The 18729-nt window shown below is 63.5% G+C and overlaps 8 protein-coding genes and 1 non-coding gene across 9 annotated transcripts; 6 read left to right on the top strand and 3 right to left on the bottom strand.

The window, feature by feature from the left end:
- Positions 1 to 18: 18 nt before the first annotated feature.
- Positions 19 to 2639, top strand: TRP1 (Multifunctional tryptophan biosynthesis protein). Its single transcript, XM_062773427.1, has 2 exons — positions 19 to 432; positions 617 to 2639. The coding sequence occupies exons 1-2, from the start codon at positions 136 to 138 to the stop codon at positions 2600 to 2602; spliced, it is 2283 nt and encodes a 760-aa protein (XP_062629411.1). The 5' UTR covers positions 19 to 135; the 3' UTR covers positions 2603 to 2639.
- A 23-nt stretch (positions 2640 to 2662) lies between these two features.
- Positions 2663 to 4072, bottom strand: LOC62_05G006910 (uncharacterized protein; the record flags this gene model as incomplete). The annotated part of the gene is made up of 3 exons (XM_062773426.1): positions 2663 to 3830; positions 3874 to 3931; positions 3967 to 4072. The coding sequence occupies 3 exons, from the start codon at positions 4070 to 4072 to the stop codon at positions 2663 to 2665; spliced, it is 1332 nt and encodes a 443-aa protein (XP_062629410.1).
- Positions 4073 to 4289: 217 nt separating this feature from the next.
- On the top strand, positions 4290 to 5649 carry clc1 (Clathrin light chain). Its single transcript, XM_062773425.1, has 5 exons — positions 4290 to 4377; positions 4423 to 4497; positions 4535 to 4722; positions 4878 to 5292; positions 5329 to 5649. The coding sequence occupies exons 1-5, from the start codon at positions 4326 to 4328 to the stop codon at positions 5442 to 5444; spliced, it is 846 nt and encodes a 281-aa protein (XP_062629409.1). The 5' UTR covers positions 4290 to 4325; the 3' UTR covers positions 5445 to 5649.
- Positions 5650 to 6612: 963 nt separating this feature from the next.
- Positions 6613 to 7464, top strand: budA_1 (Alpha-acetolactate decarboxylase; the record flags this gene model as incomplete). The annotated part of the gene is made up of 1 exon (XM_062773424.1): positions 6613 to 7464. The coding sequence occupies one exon, from the start codon at positions 6613 to 6615 to the stop codon at positions 7462 to 7464; it is 852 nt and encodes a 283-aa protein (XP_062629408.1).
- A 2610-nt stretch (positions 7465 to 10074) lies between these two features.
- bcp1 (Peroxiredoxin bcp1) lies at positions 10075 to 11468 on the bottom strand. The gene is made up of 7 exons (XM_062773423.1): positions 11303 to 11468; positions 10862 to 11140; positions 10609 to 10728; positions 10508 to 10572; positions 10443 to 10469; positions 10306 to 10386; positions 10075 to 10248 (listed from the first exon to the last, which is right to left on the bottom strand). Exons 1-7 carry the CDS (start codon positions 11381 to 11383, stop codon positions 10203 to 10205), a joined length of 699 nt encoding a protein of 232 aa, XP_062629407.1. The 5' UTR covers positions 11384 to 11468; the 3' UTR covers positions 10075 to 10202.
- Positions 11469 to 12090: 622 nt separating this feature from the next.
- Positions 12091 to 12182, top strand: LOC62_05G006906. The gene is given in 2 exon segments: positions 12091 to 12128; positions 12147 to 12182. It is a non-coding gene; the product is annotated as a tRNA-Ile (tRNA).
- Positions 12183 to 12291: 109 nt separating this feature from the next.
- On the bottom strand, positions 12292 to 13017 carry LOC62_05G006905 (uncharacterized protein; the record flags this gene model as incomplete). Its single annotated transcript, XM_062773422.1, has 3 exons — positions 12292 to 12383; positions 12421 to 12898; positions 12949 to 13017. The coding sequence occupies 3 exons, from the start codon at positions 13015 to 13017 to the stop codon at positions 12292 to 12294; spliced, it is 639 nt and encodes a 212-aa protein (XP_062629406.1).
- Positions 13018 to 13284: 267 nt separating this feature from the next.
- Positions 13285 to 14031, top strand: LOC62_05G006904 (uncharacterized protein; the record flags this gene model as incomplete). The annotated part of the gene is made up of 1 exon (XM_062773421.1): positions 13285 to 14031. The coding sequence occupies one exon, from the start codon at positions 13285 to 13287 to the stop codon at positions 14029 to 14031; it is 747 nt and encodes a 248-aa protein (XP_062629405.1).
- Positions 14032 to 15129: 1098 nt separating this feature from the next.
- On the top strand, positions 15130 to 18531 carry gcs-1 (Glutamate--cysteine ligase). Its single transcript, XM_062773420.1, has 5 exons — positions 15130 to 15752; positions 15947 to 16080; positions 16406 to 16708; positions 16752 to 16876; positions 16940 to 18531. The coding sequence occupies exons 1-5, from the start codon at positions 15603 to 15605 to the stop codon at positions 18388 to 18390; spliced, it is 2163 nt and encodes a 720-aa protein (XP_062629404.1). The 5' UTR covers positions 15130 to 15602; the 3' UTR covers positions 18391 to 18531.
- The last annotated feature ends 198 nt before the right edge of the window (positions 18532 to 18729 follow it).

Below are 18729 nucleotides of genomic sequence, written 5' to 3'. Positions count from 1 at the left end.
AACTATACAACACATCGTCGACCTCTACAGCGTCCCACTTCAGCGCCGAGCACCCAGCGTAGTCGACAGGCTTATTGCCCCCTGCTCACCCTCTCAACCCCCGCAACCACCCCTCCCCCCCCCCCAACCGCCACGATGCCCTACACCCTCGTGATCGACAACTACGACAGCTTCACGTGGAACGTGTACGCCGACCTCGCGACGCTGGGCGGCAACCCGCTCGTCGTGCGCAACGACAAGATCACGCTCGCCGAGATCGAGGCCATGTACACCAAGGGCGAGATTGACCGCGTCGTCATCTCCCCCGGCCCCGGCCACCCGCGCACCGACTCTGGCATCTCGCGCGATGTCATCACCTGGGCGACGGGCAAGGTGCCCGTGCTCGGCGTGTGTATGGGGCTGGAGTGTATCGTCGACGTGTTGGGCGGTGAGGTGAGTCATCCTGGGGTGGACGGGCCGAGGTGCGGACGGGGCTGCGGACGGGCGGGCGAGCGGAGCGGCGCGGCGCGGCGTAGAAGAGGCCGCACGCGTTGATAAGCGCCGCTGCAGACCCCGTTGGCCATTGCCCATTGTTCGCCCGTTGGGGAAGGGAATCAAGCTAACACTCCGTCCACAGATCGCATACGCCGGTGAAATTAAGCACGGAAAGACCTCGCTCGTCAAGCACGATGCCCGCGGCATCTTCCACGACCTGCCACCACTGCTCGCGTCGACGCGCTACCACTCGCTCGCGGCCAAGCTGCTCACCCTCCCCCCGATCCTGGCGGTGACGTCCACGACCGAGGAGTCGGGCGTCATCATGGGCGTCCGCCATCGCGTGCACACGGTCGAGGCGGTCCAGTACCACCCCGAGTCGTGCATGTCCGAGGGCGGCCAGGGACTGTTCGCCAACTTCCTCAAGCTCAAGGGTGGCAGCTGGGGAGGGGAGAACGCGTGGTGTGGCGTTGAGGCCGCCGAGGGTGCCGAGCAGCAGCCCGCCACGTCCAACGGCGCCGCGGCCAAGTCGGCCGGCCAGCCCTCTGTCCCCTCGATCCTGAACAAGATCAAGGCCCAGCGCCTGTCCGACGTCGAGGACGCCAAGGCCACGCTCGCCACCACGCCCGCAAACGTCGCCACCTCGCTCAAGCTCCACACCTCGCCCTCGCTCATCTCGTTTGTTGACCGCTTGAAGTCGACCCCGCACACGGCTGTGCTGGCCGAGGTGAAGCGCGCGTCGCCGTCCAAGGGCGACATTGCTCCCGACACCTCGGCGCCGGAGCAGGCCCTGCGGTATGCCGCTGCCGGCGCCAGCGTCATTTCGGTCCTTACCGAGCCCACCTGGTTCAAGGGTACCCTCGGAGACATGCTCGCCGTGCGCCAGGCAGTCGACTCGATGCCCAACCGCCCCGCTATCCTCCGCAAGGACTTTATCCTTGCTCCTTATCAGATCGACGAGGCGCGTCTCAACGGCGCCGACACGGTCCTGCTCATCGTCGCCATGCTCTCCCCCGCCAAGCTCAAGGAGCTATACGACTACTCAGTCAGCCTCGGCATGGAGCCCTTGGTCGAGGTCAACAACCCCGCCGAGCTCGAGGTCGCCCTCGAGGTCGGATCCAAGGTTATCGGTGTCAACAACCGCAACCTGCACGACTTCAACGTCGACATGAGCACGACGAGCAGGGTCAACGACGCGGTCAAGGGCCGCGATGTGACTCTTATCGCCCTGAGCGGTATTGCCTCGGCAGCTGACGTCGAAAAGTACGTCGCTGAGGGCGTCAAGGCCGTGCTTGTCGGCGAGTCGCTCATGCGCGCACCTGACTCTGGCGCCTTCCTCCGCGAGTTGATCGGCTTGGAGAAGCCCGCCCCCGCACCTGCCCAAAAGCCCCTTGTTAAAATCTGCGGCGTCCGTTCGGCAAAGGACGCCCAGGCCGCCATCGACGCCGGCGCCGACCTCATTGGCATCATCCTCGTCCCCGGAACAAAACGCCACGTCGACCTGGCCACCGCGCGCGCGATTGCCGACGTCGTCCGCACCGCAAGGAGTAAGTCTGAGCGCTCGGCACCCTCGGCCGACCCCACACCACTCTGGTTCGGGAACCACGCCAAGCGGTTGCGCAGCCGGCGCCTGCCGCTCCTCGTCGGCGTGGTGCGCAACCAGCCACTCGAGGAGGTCGCCGACCTGGTTGACGACATTGGCCTCGACGCTGTCCAGCTGCACGGTGACGAGCCGCAGGGATACGCCCGCCAGCTCCCCGTGCCGACGAGCAAGGTGTTCCGCGTCGCGGCCGACGGCTCTGTGCGTGGCGGCCAGCCCTCGCGCCCAGGCCTGAACGAGTTTGTGCACCTCGACACGCAGGGCGCTCCTGGCGGCGAGGGTGGCGGTGAGGGCGTCGCATTTGACTGGACCGTGGCGAAGCACATCGTCGACGCCGGCGAGGTCGGCGCGCCCAGCAGCCCGCTGCCTATCATCCTCGCGGGCGGATTGAACCCCGAGAACGTCGCGCGTGCCATCGAGACTGTCGGCTCGGTGCTCGCCGTCGACGTCAGCACTGGTGTCGAGGGCGCCGACGGGCTCAAGGACGCCGAGAAGCTCAAGGCGTTCGTCAAGGCCGTCAAGGGATAATAGCAGTAGATGGTGAACATGCATACATACAGGGATGATACAATTAGGCGGCGGCGCGCCTTAGGCGACCTTGCGCGCGGCCAGACGGAGGACAGCAGCGAGCGCCACGTCGCCATTCGCAGCGGTGCCGACAAAGTCCTCGTCCTTGACCAGCGCCCAGGCGGGCGAGTCCTCGCCGTGCGTGAGGAGCAGCATCAACAGCGCGGATTTGAGCACCGCGATGCGCGCCTTGCCCTCGGCGCTAGCAGGCGGCAAGACTGCGAGATCAAGCGCGTACGTGACGTCCGGGGCGCCGAGCTCGCCCGGCGCGAACCGGCGCACTCTCTCTCTCTCGGGCGCGTTGCGAACGCCAGCCGCGTCCTCGACAGCATGCGAGAGCACATGTGCCATTTCGCGCCAGTGCGCGTTGCTGCCCGCCACAGAGAGGAAGAGGCGAAGCTGGTCGGCTGGCGCGTGGCGCATGAGCTGGAGCAGGCCCGAGCGGAGGGCGGACGGGAGGAACGCTGACGGCGAGGCTGTAGCGGAGAACAGCAGGGTGATGAGCTGGGCGGCGAGGCGGCGCTGGCGGAGCGTGTCGGCCATGGTGGTTGGCGCTGGTGGCGCGGCCTTGCCCTTGGCCTTGGCGAGCCCGAACGCCGCGCGGACTACGGCAAGCGGCGCACTCGCGTCGTCGGCTAGCCTGTCCGCGTAGGGCTTCTTCAGCTGCTGTAGGAAGAGGGTCGGCTTGCTGTCCGCTTCTTGAGTCCAGAGGGCGACGAGGAAGTCGAGCACGTCCCACGCGCCGGGGCGGAGTCGTCTCCTCCTCGCGCCCGTCTCCTCCTCCTCCTCTTCCTCTTCCTCTTCCTCTTCCTCTTCCTCCTCGTCGTCATCCTCCTCCTCCTCCTGGCTCTCCTCCGCCTCCGCCTCCTCCCAAAGCATCTCCCACACGCCCTCCTCGGCGCATCCGCGAACGGCCTTCTCGACGCTCCGCTCGAGCGGGGAGAGCACGCCGCGTATCCTGCCCTTGACTGGGCTCCCGGCGTCCTTCAAGATCCACAAAAACCACGGCGGAAGCGCGTCGTGACCTCTCTTGATGCGCTCGCGCCGCGGCACAATGTGCGGTATCAGGCCTGCGACGTCGCGCGCCGGGTGCAAGTCACGCAGGTGGTGCAGGATTTGCAGCGGTGACGGCGCGGTCGTGGACGGTGTGGATGTTACGGCGAGGTAGATGAGGAGCTGGGCGTTGTGGCTTTGACGTGTGTGAGCAAGGGAGGTGGGAGGGGGGAGCTTACGGAGATGGCAGATAGTGCGCGTCGAGTAGCGTGCTGATCGTCAAGAGGGCAATGTCCACTGCTGGGTTAGTGTCCGAAGGCCTTTGTACCCACCCAGCCCGTTCTGGACCGCCGCGTCGATGGTGTTCTGCCACAGCTCGGGCTGGTACCGTACCGCTGGAGTCTGTTCGGCCTTGCCCTTGCCCTTTGTGTTGGCCATGGCGAGTATGCGTGAGGAAGAAGGCAATGTCAACAGTTGGCGGCGTCATGTCCCACCTCCACCGCGCGTGAAGTGACGCGCACAACCAGGCCAATTGCCACACTGCGGCCTCTCGGAATCATTTCCACGTGGAACCCACTACCCTGAGTCCGCCGCGTCACTGGCACTGCGTTGTCCATGTCGTCGATGTCGTCGATGACAACTGCCAACATTGACACTTGACTTCTTGACACGACAGCACTCTCAAGCAATCATGTCAGACGACCCTACTGCCGACTTCCTCGCTCGCGAGAAGGCCATCCTCGGTGCGTGGAGCTGCTTCCCGTCCTTCACAAGCTAACCACCTACAGGCGAGGACGCCGACCTCTTCGCGTCCGGCTCGGTGCCCTCCGCGCCGTCCGGCATCGACGCCTTCCCCGACCTCGGTGGGTAGTAGAGCGAGGAACTCACTGACCCACCCAGATGCCGCCCCGGCCCCGGTCCCCTCCCCGCCCAAGCCATCAGGCATCGACGCCTTCCCCTCCCTCGTCGAGGAGGTGCACACCGAGGTCCGCGTGACTGGCGCCTCGGGGCTCGGCGAGGACATTGAGCGCGAGAAGTTTGAGGCGAGCTTCCCCGACCTGTCGGAGGACATTGGCGGTGCCGGTGCTGTGAGTTTGCGCGAGCGGAGCGAGCGCGAAGGGGGAGCTGGTACGGTGTGAGGGGGTGAGCCGATGGCAGTGCCCACGGCCCAGCTCTCGCCGACCCACGCCAGCTACCTCTGCGGCCTTGGCCAGCCAACCCGAGCCCGGCTAACCCGCTGCAGACCGCCCCCAAACCCGTCTTCAACGCCCTCTCGTCGCAACCCTACGGCTCGTCGCCCTACCCCCCTACGGCGGCCCCGCAGCCCCGCTCGGCACAGAGCATCCTCCCTCCTCCCCAGTTCGCCAACACGCTCCCCGAGACCGAGGAGGACACTGAGCCGATCCGCGCATGGCGCGAGCGCCAGGCCGAGGAGATCAAGCGACGCAACGAGGCCGACAAGGTCAAGCGGGACGAGATGGCCAACAAGGCCGAGAAGGCCATTGACCAGTTCTACGAGGACTACAACAAGGAGAAGGAGAAGAACATTCGCGAGAACAAGGAGAACGAGGCCAAGTTTGTCGAGCAGCTCAAGGACGACATTGCAAAGGGCACGACGTGGGAGCGCATCACCGACTTGATTGGTCTCGAGAACTCTCGTGGGTGGGGCTCGATGGACAACGCTAACCCGCCAGAGTCCAAGACTATTCGCCCCGCCGTCCCAGGAGGCTCGGACCTCGCGCGCATGAAGGAGACGCTCCTCAACCTGAGGCGCGAGGGCGACAAGGCGCCCGGCGCCGCGGGCTTCTAGATAGAGTCTTGAGCGACACCGACGTCGGCGGCGTAGACAACACATCCCGGCGAGTATGGCGCGGGCTTGTATATCCCTGCGGGGAGATGACTTATGATATCCGATGATAGCGAGGGCGCCGCGAGGGCGCGAGCGCAGCGAGCGCAGCGTGCGACCGAGCCGGGGGTGTGGGCAGGTGGCATCAACAAGACTACGGTGAGATGCGTCCCGCGAAACCATGCTGCGATACACTAGTCGGCTCGTCGCAAGCATCACGGCGCTCTAATCATCGACAAGCGACAGCCGCGCTCGGCCGATAAATCTACGTCCTTGAATCGAGCCGTCGTCATCATGTGGCCACAAGTGGCACCTGACAGCGCTGCAGCAGTGCACCCGCAGCATACCCAGCGGCGCCAAGACGATCATCGCCAGGTCCCCAGGCCCAGCCCATCTCCGCACACCATGCATTACTCACCTCTGACCAGCAGCTGCGCCTACAGCAGCAGCAGAGCACGCATGGCGGCCCCAGCCGCCCCAGCCGCCGCGGAATGTTCTGTGCCTGCACCACCACCCCAAACTCTATGTGGCGGCAGGGGGCGGGGTGGAGCTTGCATCGGCGTGCCCACTTTTACTTTTTCTTCAGATTCACGCACGCACGCACAGATGCACTGACGCAGCAAGCGCACGCACAGCTGACGATGTTGTCGGCTGCTGCTGTCGGCTCTGCTCCGCCGCCGCCGGTGCGTCACCGACACTCGCTGCACCGCTCTGCGCAGGGCCGCCTCGCTTCCAGAACATGGGATGCGGTGATTGACCACGAGACGACGACGAGCCGAGGCGCCACCTCCACCTCCTCCACCCGCCGCTCCCCCACTCCTCGATAAGCTTGGAGCTTGAGTTGCGCACGCACGGCGCAGCTTTCTCCGTCCGTCCGGCCTCGGGTTTCCCGCTCTGCCTTCGCCGTCGGCATGCACGTGCCTGCTCCGCTACGACGCTGACGGCGCCAAGCGGGCCGAGGTCGCAGCAAGACCGTCCACTTACGTCGTCGTCGTCGGCAGCGGTGGTGCTGCGACTTTTCTCTTGCCGGCGGGCTCGGCTCAGCACAGCTCGGCACGACCCTGCAGAAGTCATGTACTTAAGCTGACTGACGGCAGCCAGCCAATCCAACCCACACCGACACTCACACACCATGAAGCTCTCCCTCGTCGTCCTCACTGCGCTCGTCTCTTCCGCCGCCGCGGGGCCCATTGCGCGCGGGTACGACGGCAAGAACGGCACTGCCCATGGCGCCAACACGACCACATATGGCGGCGGCAAAGGCTCCGGCAAGGGTGGCCGCGGCGGCTGGCGCAACACCACGATCCCCGCCAACGAAATCACGCAGTACTCGCACATTGCCGCCCTGTCCGCCGGCGTGGCCACCAACGGCACGCTGCTGTCCAACGTGCTGCAGCACGGCGACTTTGGCCTGGGCACGTGGCAGCGCATCGACGGCGAGATGGTCGTGCTGGACGGGGTGGCGTACCGCGCGACCGCGGACGGCAAGGTGGCTGTGCCGAACCCGAACACGACGCAGACGCCGTTCGCGGCGGTGACGCGCTTTGTGCCCGAGAGCCACGGTACCGGCGCCATCGCCAACTTCTCCGACTTCACGGCACGCCTGCCAAGCTGGTACACCAAGGGTAACCTCACCAACCACTTCGCGAGCTACCGCCTCGACGGGGTGTGGAACCTGCGTATCCGCGCCCCCGGCGGCCAGAACGCCACGCTCGAGCCTATCGCTGCTGTCGTCGCTAGGCAGACAGAGTTCAACCACACCAACATCAGCGGCACGATGGTCGGCTTCCGCACGCCCAAGTACGCGGCCGAGATCAACGCCGCCGGCGACCACCTCCACTTTGTGTCTGACGACCGCACCGTCGCGGGCCACGTGCTCGAGTTTGCCAGTGTCGGCAACGTTACCATCCAGGTTGCGAAGGTGCTGCGGTACGCGGTTGAGGTGCCCATCTTTGACGAGTACGAGGAGGCTGTGTTTGCATAGATGTAGAACTAGAAGAAGTAGATGGAGTGCATGTAGCAAAGCGAGATATGAGCGACGTCACACAGCTGGCTCTTGGCAGCGTCATGGTTCGGTCGTGCCGGCCGGCATGGCGATAGGAGGGGTGGTCCTCACCCGCGATATGATAAGCCTTGTGTGACGAATGCCTCGGCCCGTGGGTATCTCACCTCGCCCCTCGGCTCACGCACGACACGCTACCTTGGCATCGTGACTGACCGACAAGCTCATGTCAATCTCGTCACGAGATACCAGATGACCCAGTGCTGCTTGCCCGCGATGTGATAAGTGCAGACACCTGCACCAGCATCTGGATATCTCCCGCACCTCGCCCTCACTCGCACCGTGATATCTTGGCAACAATACGCGGCTGGCTCGGCAACGATACTATTAGTCTGCGCTTTCTGCCCGCGATGTGATAAGAGCAGTCAACCCAGAATGCCTCGCACATCTGGAGATCTCGACCGGCTCGCACCGTTCGCACCATGTCGCCTTGGCAGCGTCGCTCTCAACGTCTCCTCGTGCGCGCTGTACACATGATATCCCAAGCCTTTGTGCTCGATGTGATAAGCGTCGCCAAGCTCGGCTGCGTCGCTGTCATCTGGGATATCTACCTCGCTCTCGCACTCGCACCGACCGTGCGAGCTTGGCAACGCCATGGCATCACCGCTGGAGGGTTGGCCAAGCGTCCACATGCCATATCACATGCGCTTGGCGTGTGATATCAGTCGCGTCGCTCGCACCTCCAGAAACCATATCGCGCCTGCTCCTCGCACCAGCCCCGCACCCGCACCCACCTCGCCCCTTCGCACCGGCGTAGACCGGGGCGAGGTGCGAGCTCGGCGCCATGCGCCACTATCAAATTTGCTCGTCACCCCGTCGCATCCGTTATCGCTGGCTGCTGCTATCGGTGATGCGCCTGTCACCATGATAGGGATAGCACGGTCACGGGGGGTGTCAGTCGTGACTGTGCTTGTGCTGCATACAGGCAGATGACTTGCCTGGTCATGACACCGAATGAGTCAAGAAGTCAGTCACGCCGCCGGATGCGTCATGACCACTGTCAGCAGCTCGCACTCCTCCCCCGCACTCTCGCACGCATGCAGTAGCATTCAGCCACCATTCCCCGTTGCAGCGGGGTCGACGCCGCGCCGTGGCTGACCGTCGCCGCATGCAGACTAGCCAGACCGTCGGTGCGAATGAGACTGGTGCGAGCCTGCCTGCACTCTCGCACCCCGCCCCTCACTGGACAACCTCCACCAGCAAATCCTCACCGTAGCCGCGCCAACCTGCGGCGTTACCGAAATTTTGAAACGCCGGGCGCTCGCACCGGCGGTCGCTGGCACAGTGTATATAATACCCACAACGGCGCATCCAGTGTTGTTTTCTTCATGTGTCTATACTCAGTAGGATCTCTCTACAGTATACGTCTCATTCTCGCTAGTTCATACTAGCCACATTTTCCACGTCGAGGCGATGATCTAGCCCCCTCCCGGCTCTCTTACAGAGGACCCCGAGCGTCGCTCCCGCGACGTCTCATCGAAGAAGCTGGCGGCGAGGACGAGCCCGACCCCCTGTGGGAAGGGCGAGGCCGCGCCGTGGGCTCGGGAGGGCTTTCTGATCGACGTTCCCCCCCTCTCCTCTTTCTTGCACCCCCCTCCACTGCCGTAGTCCGGTACAAACTCCGACACAATGCATCTGGTGAGCACAACTTTCTCTCTTCTCTTCTCCGCCCCCTCCCTTCCACATCAAAGATGACCAGAGTGCATTTGGCTTGAGGAACCTTGGTTCTCTGCTGAAAAACCCACGCTACCTTATAAATACTGCTGAAACCTCCTCTCCCACCCTCTTCTTGCGAACGTTGGGACGACCGCTGACAGCGTAAAGATCACAGTGCAAGTTTTCGCCCCCGCGCGCGCGTTGCCTATCGAGCTGCCGAGACTCCATCCGACGCCCCCATCCTCTCCCTCACGCCTCCCCAGTGTGCGCCGTCCGACTCGTGTCGTGCCGGCGCCATCTGACATGGCTGACGCTCGCGTCTGACACCTACTGACCGTTGTAAACCTCCAATTCCAATGTATCCAGCTTGTTGTCGCCGTTGCTCCTCGCGTGACGGGTCGTGTGCCGTGTGTCGGCTCGTTGTGCACACCACTGACAGTCGGGAGGTGAACCAGCGCCGTGTTTGTTGGATCCAGGGGCCGACAGTGACGCCTGCGCAAAACTTCTCGAGCCGCCGCCAGGATGCCAGACCAATCGACGCCGCTCCCTCTCGCCGACAGCGCGCTCATCCATCATCCCACGACGCCGACTGAATGCAATCGTGCAAACCGCGCCTCTACACCCCGATGGAAGGCCTGCTTCGCCCACTCGCCGCGTCGTCACGAGCCACGGGATCCAACTGCGCCGCCGTGGAGGGCACAGCCGCAACAAACGCCGGGGCGTCGCCAACAGCTCACATCAGGGTGGGCACAGCAAGCTAAGGGCACTGCAATGTACAGAGAAGTCGGCGCAGCAGTTGCCCAAGCAAAGCGCGCCATATCTCCGTCTGCGGCCTCAACGAGGGCGGCACGCCGCGTCAGTCAACCCGCGCACACCTTGTAACCAACAACCCAATGCATTCAATTCAATCACACGAAACGAAGAGGCAGACACGAGATGGAAACAGCCCAAACCAGACATGAAAGCACGACGAGCGAGCAGGTGCGCACGAAGCAGCAGCACGTTTACGCCTTGTGGTGGTTCTTGAGGAACTTGAGCGTGTTTGCGGGGCTGCGCGAGGTCAGCAGGGCTTCACCTACGTAGGAATGGAAGCCGGATCTAACTGACTCCTCGGCGGCCTTGACACCAAGGGCAATGTCGATGAGCTTGCCGGTGCCCTTCTCGAAGACGAAGTGGGAGCGCTTGGTGCTGGCGAGTCAGCGTGTGTGGGTGAAAGATGGGATGGTGCCACCCGCGCGACTTACTTTTTGGGAGGGATGAAGGCGCCAAGCCTGCAGACCGTTAGCACACACCAAACGCGCCAACTCACTTCTTGATGAGCTGGCTGTCGGGGTCGCAGAGGAGCTTGTAGTTGAGCTCCTTCTTGTTGATCCACTGGTGGGTTAGAAATGTTCGTCGACGACTACCCACCTTCTGCTGCGCGCTAGGCGAGTCCTTGCTCAGACCGTAGATGTCGTAGCCGAGCTCGGCGATCTCGTCGTGCGCGTCGCGGTAGCCGCAGGCCTGGTTGGTGCAGCCGGGGGTGTCGGCCTGGGGCGTGAGCGTCGAGCGGCAGGGGAAGGCGAGGTGAGCGTCGCAAACACGACGAGCAGGTGTAACACGTGGGCGCTGCCCCACGCCACCACACCTCTCGCCACCGCGACCACCACCTTCCTCGACTCACCTTGGGGTAGAGGAAGATGACGACACCCTTCTCGGCCGCGAGGGTGCTAACGTCGACCTCGGCGCCCGTGTTGTCCTCGAGCTTGATCTTGGGGAGGCCCTGGCCGAGCTTGAGCGGCGCGCCCTTGGACGAGGGGGCCTTGACGGGGGCAGCGGGCTTGGCCTCGGCGTCCTTGTCGTCGGCCTTGTTGTCCTCCTTGGGCTCCTTGGCCTTGGGCGCGGCGGCCTCCTTCTTCGGCGCCGGCGCCTTCTTGACGGCCGCCTTGGTCTCCTTGGGAGGCTGCGGCGGTGTCAGTGGATGCGTGGGTTAGTGGGTGAGTGAGCTGAGCCGGCTGCCGCCCGTGGCTTGGACGCGCGCGCGGTGATCACAAACAACGCGTGCGCGGGGGAAGGCAACAACATGACGCCATTGAGCGAGTCGAGATCGCGAGCTGCTACTCACCTGCGCGGCGGCGGGCCCAGCGGCCTTGGAGGAGATGCGCGTCGAGCGGCGGGTGGCGGGGGCGGACTCGGCCTTGGGCATGATGTTTTTGTGATGGGTGGATGGGAGAGAAGACGACGAGGGCAGGATACAGATGTTGGGGGGTAGCGAGGGGGGGAAGGCCGGCTGGCTCGGCCGGTTGGGTTCACCCACAGTCAGTCGTCGGTTCTAATATCTAGGGCAGACCGCGTCTATATTTGAATCCGTATTCCGCGGTCCCAAACACTGCAAGCAGTTGGTAATGTCGTGCCTTGTTCCTGCTAACTACTTGGGTGCTGCTGCATGTCGTTGGGTGCGTTGGGCACCACGTTGGCAGCGAACACTACGACGGTGTGCATAAGTTCGCCGCGCTTCCTTCACCCCGCGTCGAGCGACACACGCTGCCTTGTTGACCCCGGACCTGTGGAACAATTGCGCGACGCGCCCGACGCCACAAACACTGGAAAGTTGTCTGACTGCTGCCAATCACGCCACCAGGTGCACGCACGCGTTTGGTGACCGCCTGCCTGGCTTCTGGCTGGAGTAAACATCGCAAGCGGCGTATGAGCCACGATGCTGCCATTGGGACATGGGCAACTAGAGCAGGGCAAGTGTTCGCCTAGCTACAGCTACAGCATGGACGATCTCTGGTGAGACACGGCTCCAGAACTCGACCTTCCTCGTCCCTCGTCGACCTCCTTTTTCCCCGTCCTATTCCCCTGCCTTCATATGCAACATTCCGACGTCATTTTCGTGTTCCAGCACAATTCGGCCGCTTAGCTCAGCTGGTTAGAGCATTGTACTAATAACTCGATGGTTATCAGTAATGCAAAGGTCGGCAGTTCGATCCTGTCAGTGGTCAATCATTCTTTTGGATTACGTTTTGGTGCTTGGGTGTGGCACTTGTCATGTTTTTGGCGTGAAGAACAGACAAACAATCTGATTACATTTCTCAGTCATACAGCCCCGCTCTACGACTGCCGCCTCGCCTCGGGCCTGTTGAAGCGCACAGCGTGAACAGGGAATGCGTTAAGGCGGCACCCGTCCACCGCGAGGTCGTTCACTGGCGGGTGTTAGCTCCGAGCTCAGTTACCACCCACAAATCCGGCACGCCTCGATCGCGCCTTTGCCCCTCGCAGCGAGGGTGACACACGCCACGCCATCACTCAGACGGCAGTGCACGACGCGCCCGATCTTGGTGTCGAGGTACCCGTGCAGCTGGCCGGCGGTTACATCGGGCGGGAAGGGGAGGACGACGAGGTTGACGTCTGCGGTGGGGTGCGCGATGGGCCGGGAGCCCACGGTGCGCACGCGCGCGGCGAGGAGCTGCGACTTGGAGGGAATGCGCGGCCGCGGCGGGCCGGGGATTGGTGGTGGACGGCGTACGCTCGACTGCTGCGGCTTGGAGGGCAGAGGCAGCAACGCGGAGCGTACAGGCAGGATCGTGGACACGCCGGTGCGTGCCCGCTTCGGCGGGGGAAGGCGGCGCGACTCCTCATCCAGGTCGGCGAGGACATGCCGCTCCCATAGGACGCGAACCACCTCGCGCCGCTGTGACGCCGTCTTGGGCCTGTTCAGCTGCAGGCGATCAGCGATCGGGGTCAGCTTGGTCGATGGGGACGGCGCACCTCGTCGTAGTTGAGTGGCACTGGGGCGAAGTCTGCGTCGTCTGTGTCGCGCGGTCGGCTGGGGGACATGTTGGGCTGTGGGGTGCGAACGTTATCACGGCAAGATGGAGTTGGAGCGCCAGAGACGACGGGGAAGGTGTCTTTGTTGGGGGGTGAGTGGTGGAGGAAAGGGAAAAGGAACGTCAGTACGAGAGGGGGAGAAAGCCACGGCCAGAAGAGAGAGAGAAAGCTCGCGAGCTCTCCTTCATCTCTCATACACTCACTCATCCACTCACTCTCTTGCCACCCGCACTCACCCTCTTGTAGCCCCCCACACACCATAACATCTTGCGCGACATGTCCCAAGAACCAAGCTACACCTGGCCCCAACAGCCGCAGCTCACAGAGCCCGGGCTGCCCGTGCCCCCGTGGTCGCCCGCGACGCCGGTAAGCGGCACACCCCCGCCGGGGGAGCGGTACGGCCCCCAGCGGCGGTCGCTTGCCCGCCCGTTTCCTGTGGCGAGGGAACGCACCCTGCCGATCGTCGTGTCCCGCCCCCCGTCGGAGGACGACGCCGAGCTCGCTGAGATACTCGCCCCACCGTCGATGGCGCTCACGGAGGATCAGAGGAAGCAGGCCGGGGAAGGCACAGAGGCTGTTGCCGCGTGGGTGTCCCGCCTTGCCCTCGACAAGCCGAGCACGCCGACTAGCGGCACCCTCGACGCGCGCGCGCCGCCGTACCGACCTCGCGACGCATACCGCCCGCACGAAGCCCCACCTGCGCGTCGCCCGTTCTTCCCACCCGGGCTGCCGTTCCACATCCCAGCAGACTCGGCATGCAAGGGCCTGCGGGCGCGCATGGCGACCACACACCCCGACGACTGGCACTACCACGTGCGGTACAACTACTCGTCGTCGCGGTGCTACGTCATGTTCCCCATCCCGTCCGACGTCACGCCGGCCGAGATGCGCGCCTTGATGGAGGAGGACATTGGGCGCGTGTTCTCGGTGAAGATCACGGACGGCGTCGCGGTCATCGTGTTCGAACAGATGCTCGCGTTCCCCGCGCGACGACACTGTAAGTACCTTATGGCGGGCGAGTAGCTGACATGAGTCCGCTACATCCAGATCGACGGCCAGGAGCTCATACAGTTCGTCGTTCCCCCCATTCGACGCGCGGCGCAGCTTGCCTGGGACGAGCAGAGGCGTAGGGAGAGGGAGGGAGGCTAGTGATGGGCGCGTGGGCGGGAGGCGAACCAGGGCGACTGGCGAGGGCAGAGATGGACATTGTAGACCCAGAGAAACCTAGAACATCCTTTACAGAGACACCCCCACCCTCTTCCAATGTTGTACCCTCCTAATAGTTGATGTATTCGCTAGCCATTCCTCCTCAAGCCAGAGCTGCGGCTTCAACCGCCACAGTAGCTGTCGGCCAATGGACGAAGCCGATGCCACATAGAATGCCTCCCCCCCTCTGACAGCCTCCTCCCGCCACGACCGACGCCACATGCACCTTCGAAGCGAGCGGAGCCCTTGCCGCCGGCCGTGGCGTACGCACGCATTATCCGTCGTCAACCAGAAGTCTCCCACGATAGAAGGGTGAGTGCCGACCACAGGTCCCTGCAGGTTTTGGGAACGAGGCACGGCCGGAGACAGGTGCTGCGGTGATCTGCTGCCTCTGCGCGGCGCGGCGCAGAATTCGCGCCTCGCCTCGCCTCGGCTGCAGGACGTCTTTTGTGCTGCTGCCAGTCGCAGGAGGCCGCACGCGCGCGCGATGGCGAGCGAGCATCAGGACAGCCGCCAGGACTCTCCGCACACGCCAGTCTTCGTCATCGAAACTGACTGACACCATCGTCCGCATCATGCCGAATAGGATGGGCGCCGTTTCGCCGGGTAAAAATCCAGATAGGACGGGGGCGAGGGTGGTCAAGGACGACGATTGGACACGAACGGGGTGCACGCGACTGACTCTTGGATATAGCTGCTGCTGCAGAGGGAAGGAGAGTGTGCCCCCTCCCTCGCTCGTCCACCACACTGCTTGTCGATACTGCGCGCCTCTTGGACGCCATCGCCGTGCCCTTGCTCACTGTCCACTTTCAGCTGTCCACTGTAGGATCTTTCCGGCCTTGTCCGACAGCGGCTTTGTCATACACTTTGTACCGGAAGCAAACAACAGTCAGCCAGTCTTGCTGCCTCCACCTTGCTCTGCCTTCCCCTCCACCCCCACTACCGTATAGCCTGGCCCAATTTGAATTCCCCTTGGACTTTGCGCTTGTCCCCCGACAGCCGCACGGAAAATCGCACCAAGTTGCATCGAGCACCTCATCGCTGCTGCCGACCGACATTACATCAAACCATCTACAGATAACGCGCGCGGCACGACGCACAGCCAGCGGCGACACCGTTAACGACCAAAGCTTAGATACGACGACGACAAACACCTCGTCGACAACGACAACGTCAACGTCAACAGAATCCGAACTGGGACTCTAAACTTTCCGTACCTGTGGAGCTCCCCCCTACTCTCCCTGGTCCCCTCGGCTCGCGCCCATTACATCAACCCTCCGGCGAGCAGAAGCGAAAAGGCTCGGTCTGACCGAGGGCCTTGATCACAACTCCCCCATCTCATCCCATCGCACCCCCCCACACCCACAGCAAGCACCACAGCACACACCATGGGCCTCCTCGCCCTCGGCACGCCGCTCGACTGGCCAGAGACCAAGCCGCTCGCCGAGCACATTAGGAACCACGGCATCACCCAGTTCCTCAACACCTGGAAGCGATGGAAGGACCGTTCCGGCGAGGGCCTGCTCTGGGGCGATGAGGTGAGTTGGGCGGCGAGGCCAGTGTGGCGCGGTGCGATGGGCAGGCTGGGCGGGCCGAACTGCTCGCTGCGTGCGGCGAGCGTCCCCACAGGACTAGACGCCGCGGCGCCGTCGGAGCACCCCGACGGCTGCTTAGCTAGTCGACATCGGTTGCCATCGGCTAGCCTCGACCGGGCCAGTACTGATCAGCCCAGATCGAGATGTTCGTGACGTCGCTCGACGACAGCGTGCCCGCTGCATACCTCTCCCTGCGCCAGAGCGAGATCCTCGAGAAGCTCAAGAACGTGACCGAGGACCCCGAGCTGCAGAAGTTCAAGCCTGCCGGATGGTGAGTTTGGCGTGGGAGCTACGGCGAGAGTGGACTGCCAGCCGCACGTAGCGGTCGTGGCACCGGGGACACAGTCCAGGCGTGGTGGCCGGCGTGGTACGCTCGACGGGGTCGAGGGCGGCTGAGCATAATGTGAAGCCGCCACGAGCCGTGATGCCGAGCAGACTGGCGGAGTTGCCGTCACCATCGCCGTCGCCGCCGTCAGTGTCGGCGGCTAGTGCAGAACCCCTCGGCCAAGTCGCCGGTACCCGCGCTGTCGACAGTGTCGCCACGACCCATGCGCTCATGTCACACTGGCGCCTTGGCAGACCACTAACACGCACAGCCGCAGCATCCCCACGTTCCACCCAGAGTATGGACGCTACATGATCGAGTCCACCCCCGGGTGCCCGTACACCGGCTCGCTCAAGGACCTGCTCACGGTCGAGATCGACATGCGCTTCCGTCGCAAGATTGTGCGCTCGCACCTCCTCCCCAACGAGCTCCCCATCACACTCACCTCGTGGCCCCGCCTCGGTGTTGAGAATGCAGTCTTCACCGACCCGTCTACCAAGCCCGACCCCGAGCACAGTGCGAGCAAGAGCCAGTACGTTGGCCAGCTGATTACCAACCCGCACGCACGTTTCCCGTGAGTTTTTTGTGTCTGGCGCCCGCACAGAGCTAATGGGTAGTACCCTCACGGCCAACATTCGGCAGCGGCGTGGTTCGCTTGTTGACATTCGGGTTCCCCTGTATGTTGACAAGAACACCGTCTTGCCCGACGGCGTCAAGGCGCCACTCTCAGGAGGCGTTCCGCGTGAGTCATGAGCCCCTCCTCCGGATCGGGCGGCCAAGGCCGATATGCTTACACCATCCACAGCACCGGCAAAGCCCGAGCCTGGCACCCCCTACATCCACATGGACGCTATGGGCTTCGGCATGGGCTGCAGCTGCCTGCAGATCACGTTCCAGGCGTTCAATGTCCAGGAGGCACGGACCGTGTACGATGCGCTCGTGCCCATTGCCCCGATCATGCTTGCCCTCACAGCGGCGGCACCTGCCTTCCGCGGCCGTCTGGCCGATGTCGACGCCCGATGGAACGTCATCGCGGCGTCGGTTGACGACAGGACCGAGGAGGAGCGCGGCCTCAAGCCCCTGAAGGATGCTCCTTTCACCATCCCCAAGTCGCGCTACGATTCGGTCAGCCTGTACATTGCCAATGACGCCCGCAACAAGCCCGAGTACTCGGACGTCTACGCGCCCATCAATGAGAAGGTGCGCGAGAGACTTGTCGCCAACGGCCTCGACAACAAGATTGCGTCGCACTTTGCCCACTTGTTCATCCGTGACCCGCTGGTCCAGTTCTCCGAGACCATCGACCAGGATGACGAGAAGTCGATGGACCACTTTGAGAACATCCAGTCCACCAACTGGCAGACTGTGCGCTTCAAGCCTCCTCCCGTCGACTCGCCCATTGGCTGGCGTGTCGAGTTCCGTTCGATGGAGATCCAGCCTACCGACTTTGAGAACGCCGCCTTGTCGATCTTCATCGTGCTGCTTAGCCGCGCCATCATCTCGTTCGACCTTAACTTTTACCAGCCCCTCTCCCAGGTTGACGAGAACATGCAGCGCGCCCAGCAGCGCAACGCCGCGCGCGCCAACAAGTTCTGGTTCAGACGCCAGGTGTTCCCCGAGGATGCGTCGAGCTACGACCTCGAGTCGCGTCCAGTGTCGCCTCCCAACGCTGTCACACCGCCTGAGGGCGAGGACCGCCCGCTGTCGCCGACAGCCGTGGTCAACCACGTGTCGCGCGGTCTTGCAGCCGCCAACGGACACGCCAATGGCAATGGCAACGGTCACGGCAGCAAGTCGCCTTTGCACACGCTCCGTAAATCGGGATCCGTCTCGTCGTGCACGTCGCTGCTCGAGGAGGAGGAGGCATCCGTTGGCCCCGAGTTTGCGCAGATGACGCTCGACGAGGTGATCAACGGCCGTGGCGAGTTCCCGGGTCTCCTCGGCGTCGTCAATGCCTACATCAACTCGATCAACGCCGACGTCCAGACCAAGTGCGAGATCAGGCGATACCTCGACCTGATTAAGTTGCGTGCCAAGGGTGAGCTCGTCACGCCCGCGACGTACATCCGCAACTTTATCACGACGCACCCCGACTACAAGCACGACTCGATCGTGTCGGACAAGATCCAGTACGACCTGGTCAAGGCCGTTGACGAGGTTGAGCGCGGTGTCCGTGCTGCGCCCGAGCTGCTTGGCAAGGACTATGTTGGATCTGGAACTGGCGTTTTGAACGGCACGCACAGTCACGCCGCATAGAAGAAATATCAATGAGCCTCTTGGCGGCGCAGCACATCATCTATGCGTCGTCGAGGTCTAGCTATCATGTCTCTCTCTCTCTCTTTTTTTGGCCCGCCGATAGACGGCGTTGTACCGATAATATGCACACTGGGATATATAGAGCAGACGAGTTGCAGTCCGAGTCAAATCGTCATTGGGTGATTGATGTATTGCCCCGCATTATGCAGTCACCGGGGTCTCCGGGCCGCGTTTTGGTGGGCGGTGAGCGGCAGTGGTGGTGGTCAGCCAAAAGCCGCCATGTGCGTCCACTCGCAGTGCGTGCCTGCCTACCTTGCCGCCTCCTGGCTGGGTGTGCCC

Source organism: Vanrija pseudolonga, chromosome 5 (assembly GCF_020906515.1).
Source record: "Vanrija pseudolonga chromosome 5, complete sequence".
NCBI classification, from domain to species: Eukaryota; Fungi; Basidiomycota; class Tremellomycetes; order Trichosporonales; family Trichosporonaceae; genus Vanrija; species Vanrija pseudolonga.
This window is presented reverse-complemented; position numbering and strand designations above follow the sequence as displayed.

Excerpts from the sequence above, each read along its gene's own strand:
- TRP1 (XM_062773427.1), top strand. The coding sequence starts at position 136 with ATGCCCTACACCCTCGTGATCGACAACTACGACAGCTTCACGTGGAAC. Across the intron at positions 433-616 it reads TCGACGTGTTGGGCGGTGAG|ATCGCATACGCCGGTGAAAT; the intron begins GTGAGTCATCCT and ends CTCCGTCCACAG.
- clc1 (XM_062773425.1), top strand. The coding sequence starts at position 4,326 with ATGTCAGACGACCCTACTGCCGACTTCCTCGCTCGCGAGAAGGCCATC. Across the intron at positions 4,378-4,422 it reads TCGCGAGAAGGCCATCCTCG|GCGAGGACGCCGACCTCTTC; the intron begins GTGCGTGGAGCT and ends AACCACCTACAG. Across the intron at positions 4,498-4,534 it reads CGACGCCTTCCCCGACCTCG|ATGCCGCCCCGGCCCCGGTC; the intron begins GTGGGTAGTAGA and ends TGACCCACCCAG.
- bcp1 (XM_062773423.1), bottom strand. The coding sequence starts at position 11,383 with ATGCCCAAGGCCGAGTCCGCCCCCGCCACCCGCCGCTCGACGCGCATC. Across the intron at positions 10,470-10,507 it reads GACAGCCAGCTCATCAAGAA|GCTTGGCGCCTTCATCCCTC; the intron begins GTGAGTTGGCGC and ends AACGGTCTGCAG. Across the intron at positions 10,249-10,305 it reads GGTGTCAAGGCCGCCGAGGA|CCCCGCAAACACGCTCAAGT; the intron begins GTCAGTTAGATC and ends GACCTCGCGCAG.
- gcs-1 (XM_062773420.1), top strand. The coding sequence starts at position 15,603 with ATGGGCCTCCTCGCCCTCGGCACGCCGCTCGACTGGCCAGAGACCAAG. Across the intron at positions 15,753-15,946 it reads GCCTGCTCTGGGGCGATGAG|ATCGAGATGTTCGTGACGTC; the intron begins GTGAGTTGGGCG and ends TGATCAGCCCAG. Across the intron at positions 16,081-16,405 it reads AAGTTCAAGCCTGCCGGATG|CCGCAGCATCCCCACGTTCC; the intron begins GTGAGTTTGGCG and ends TAACACGCACAG.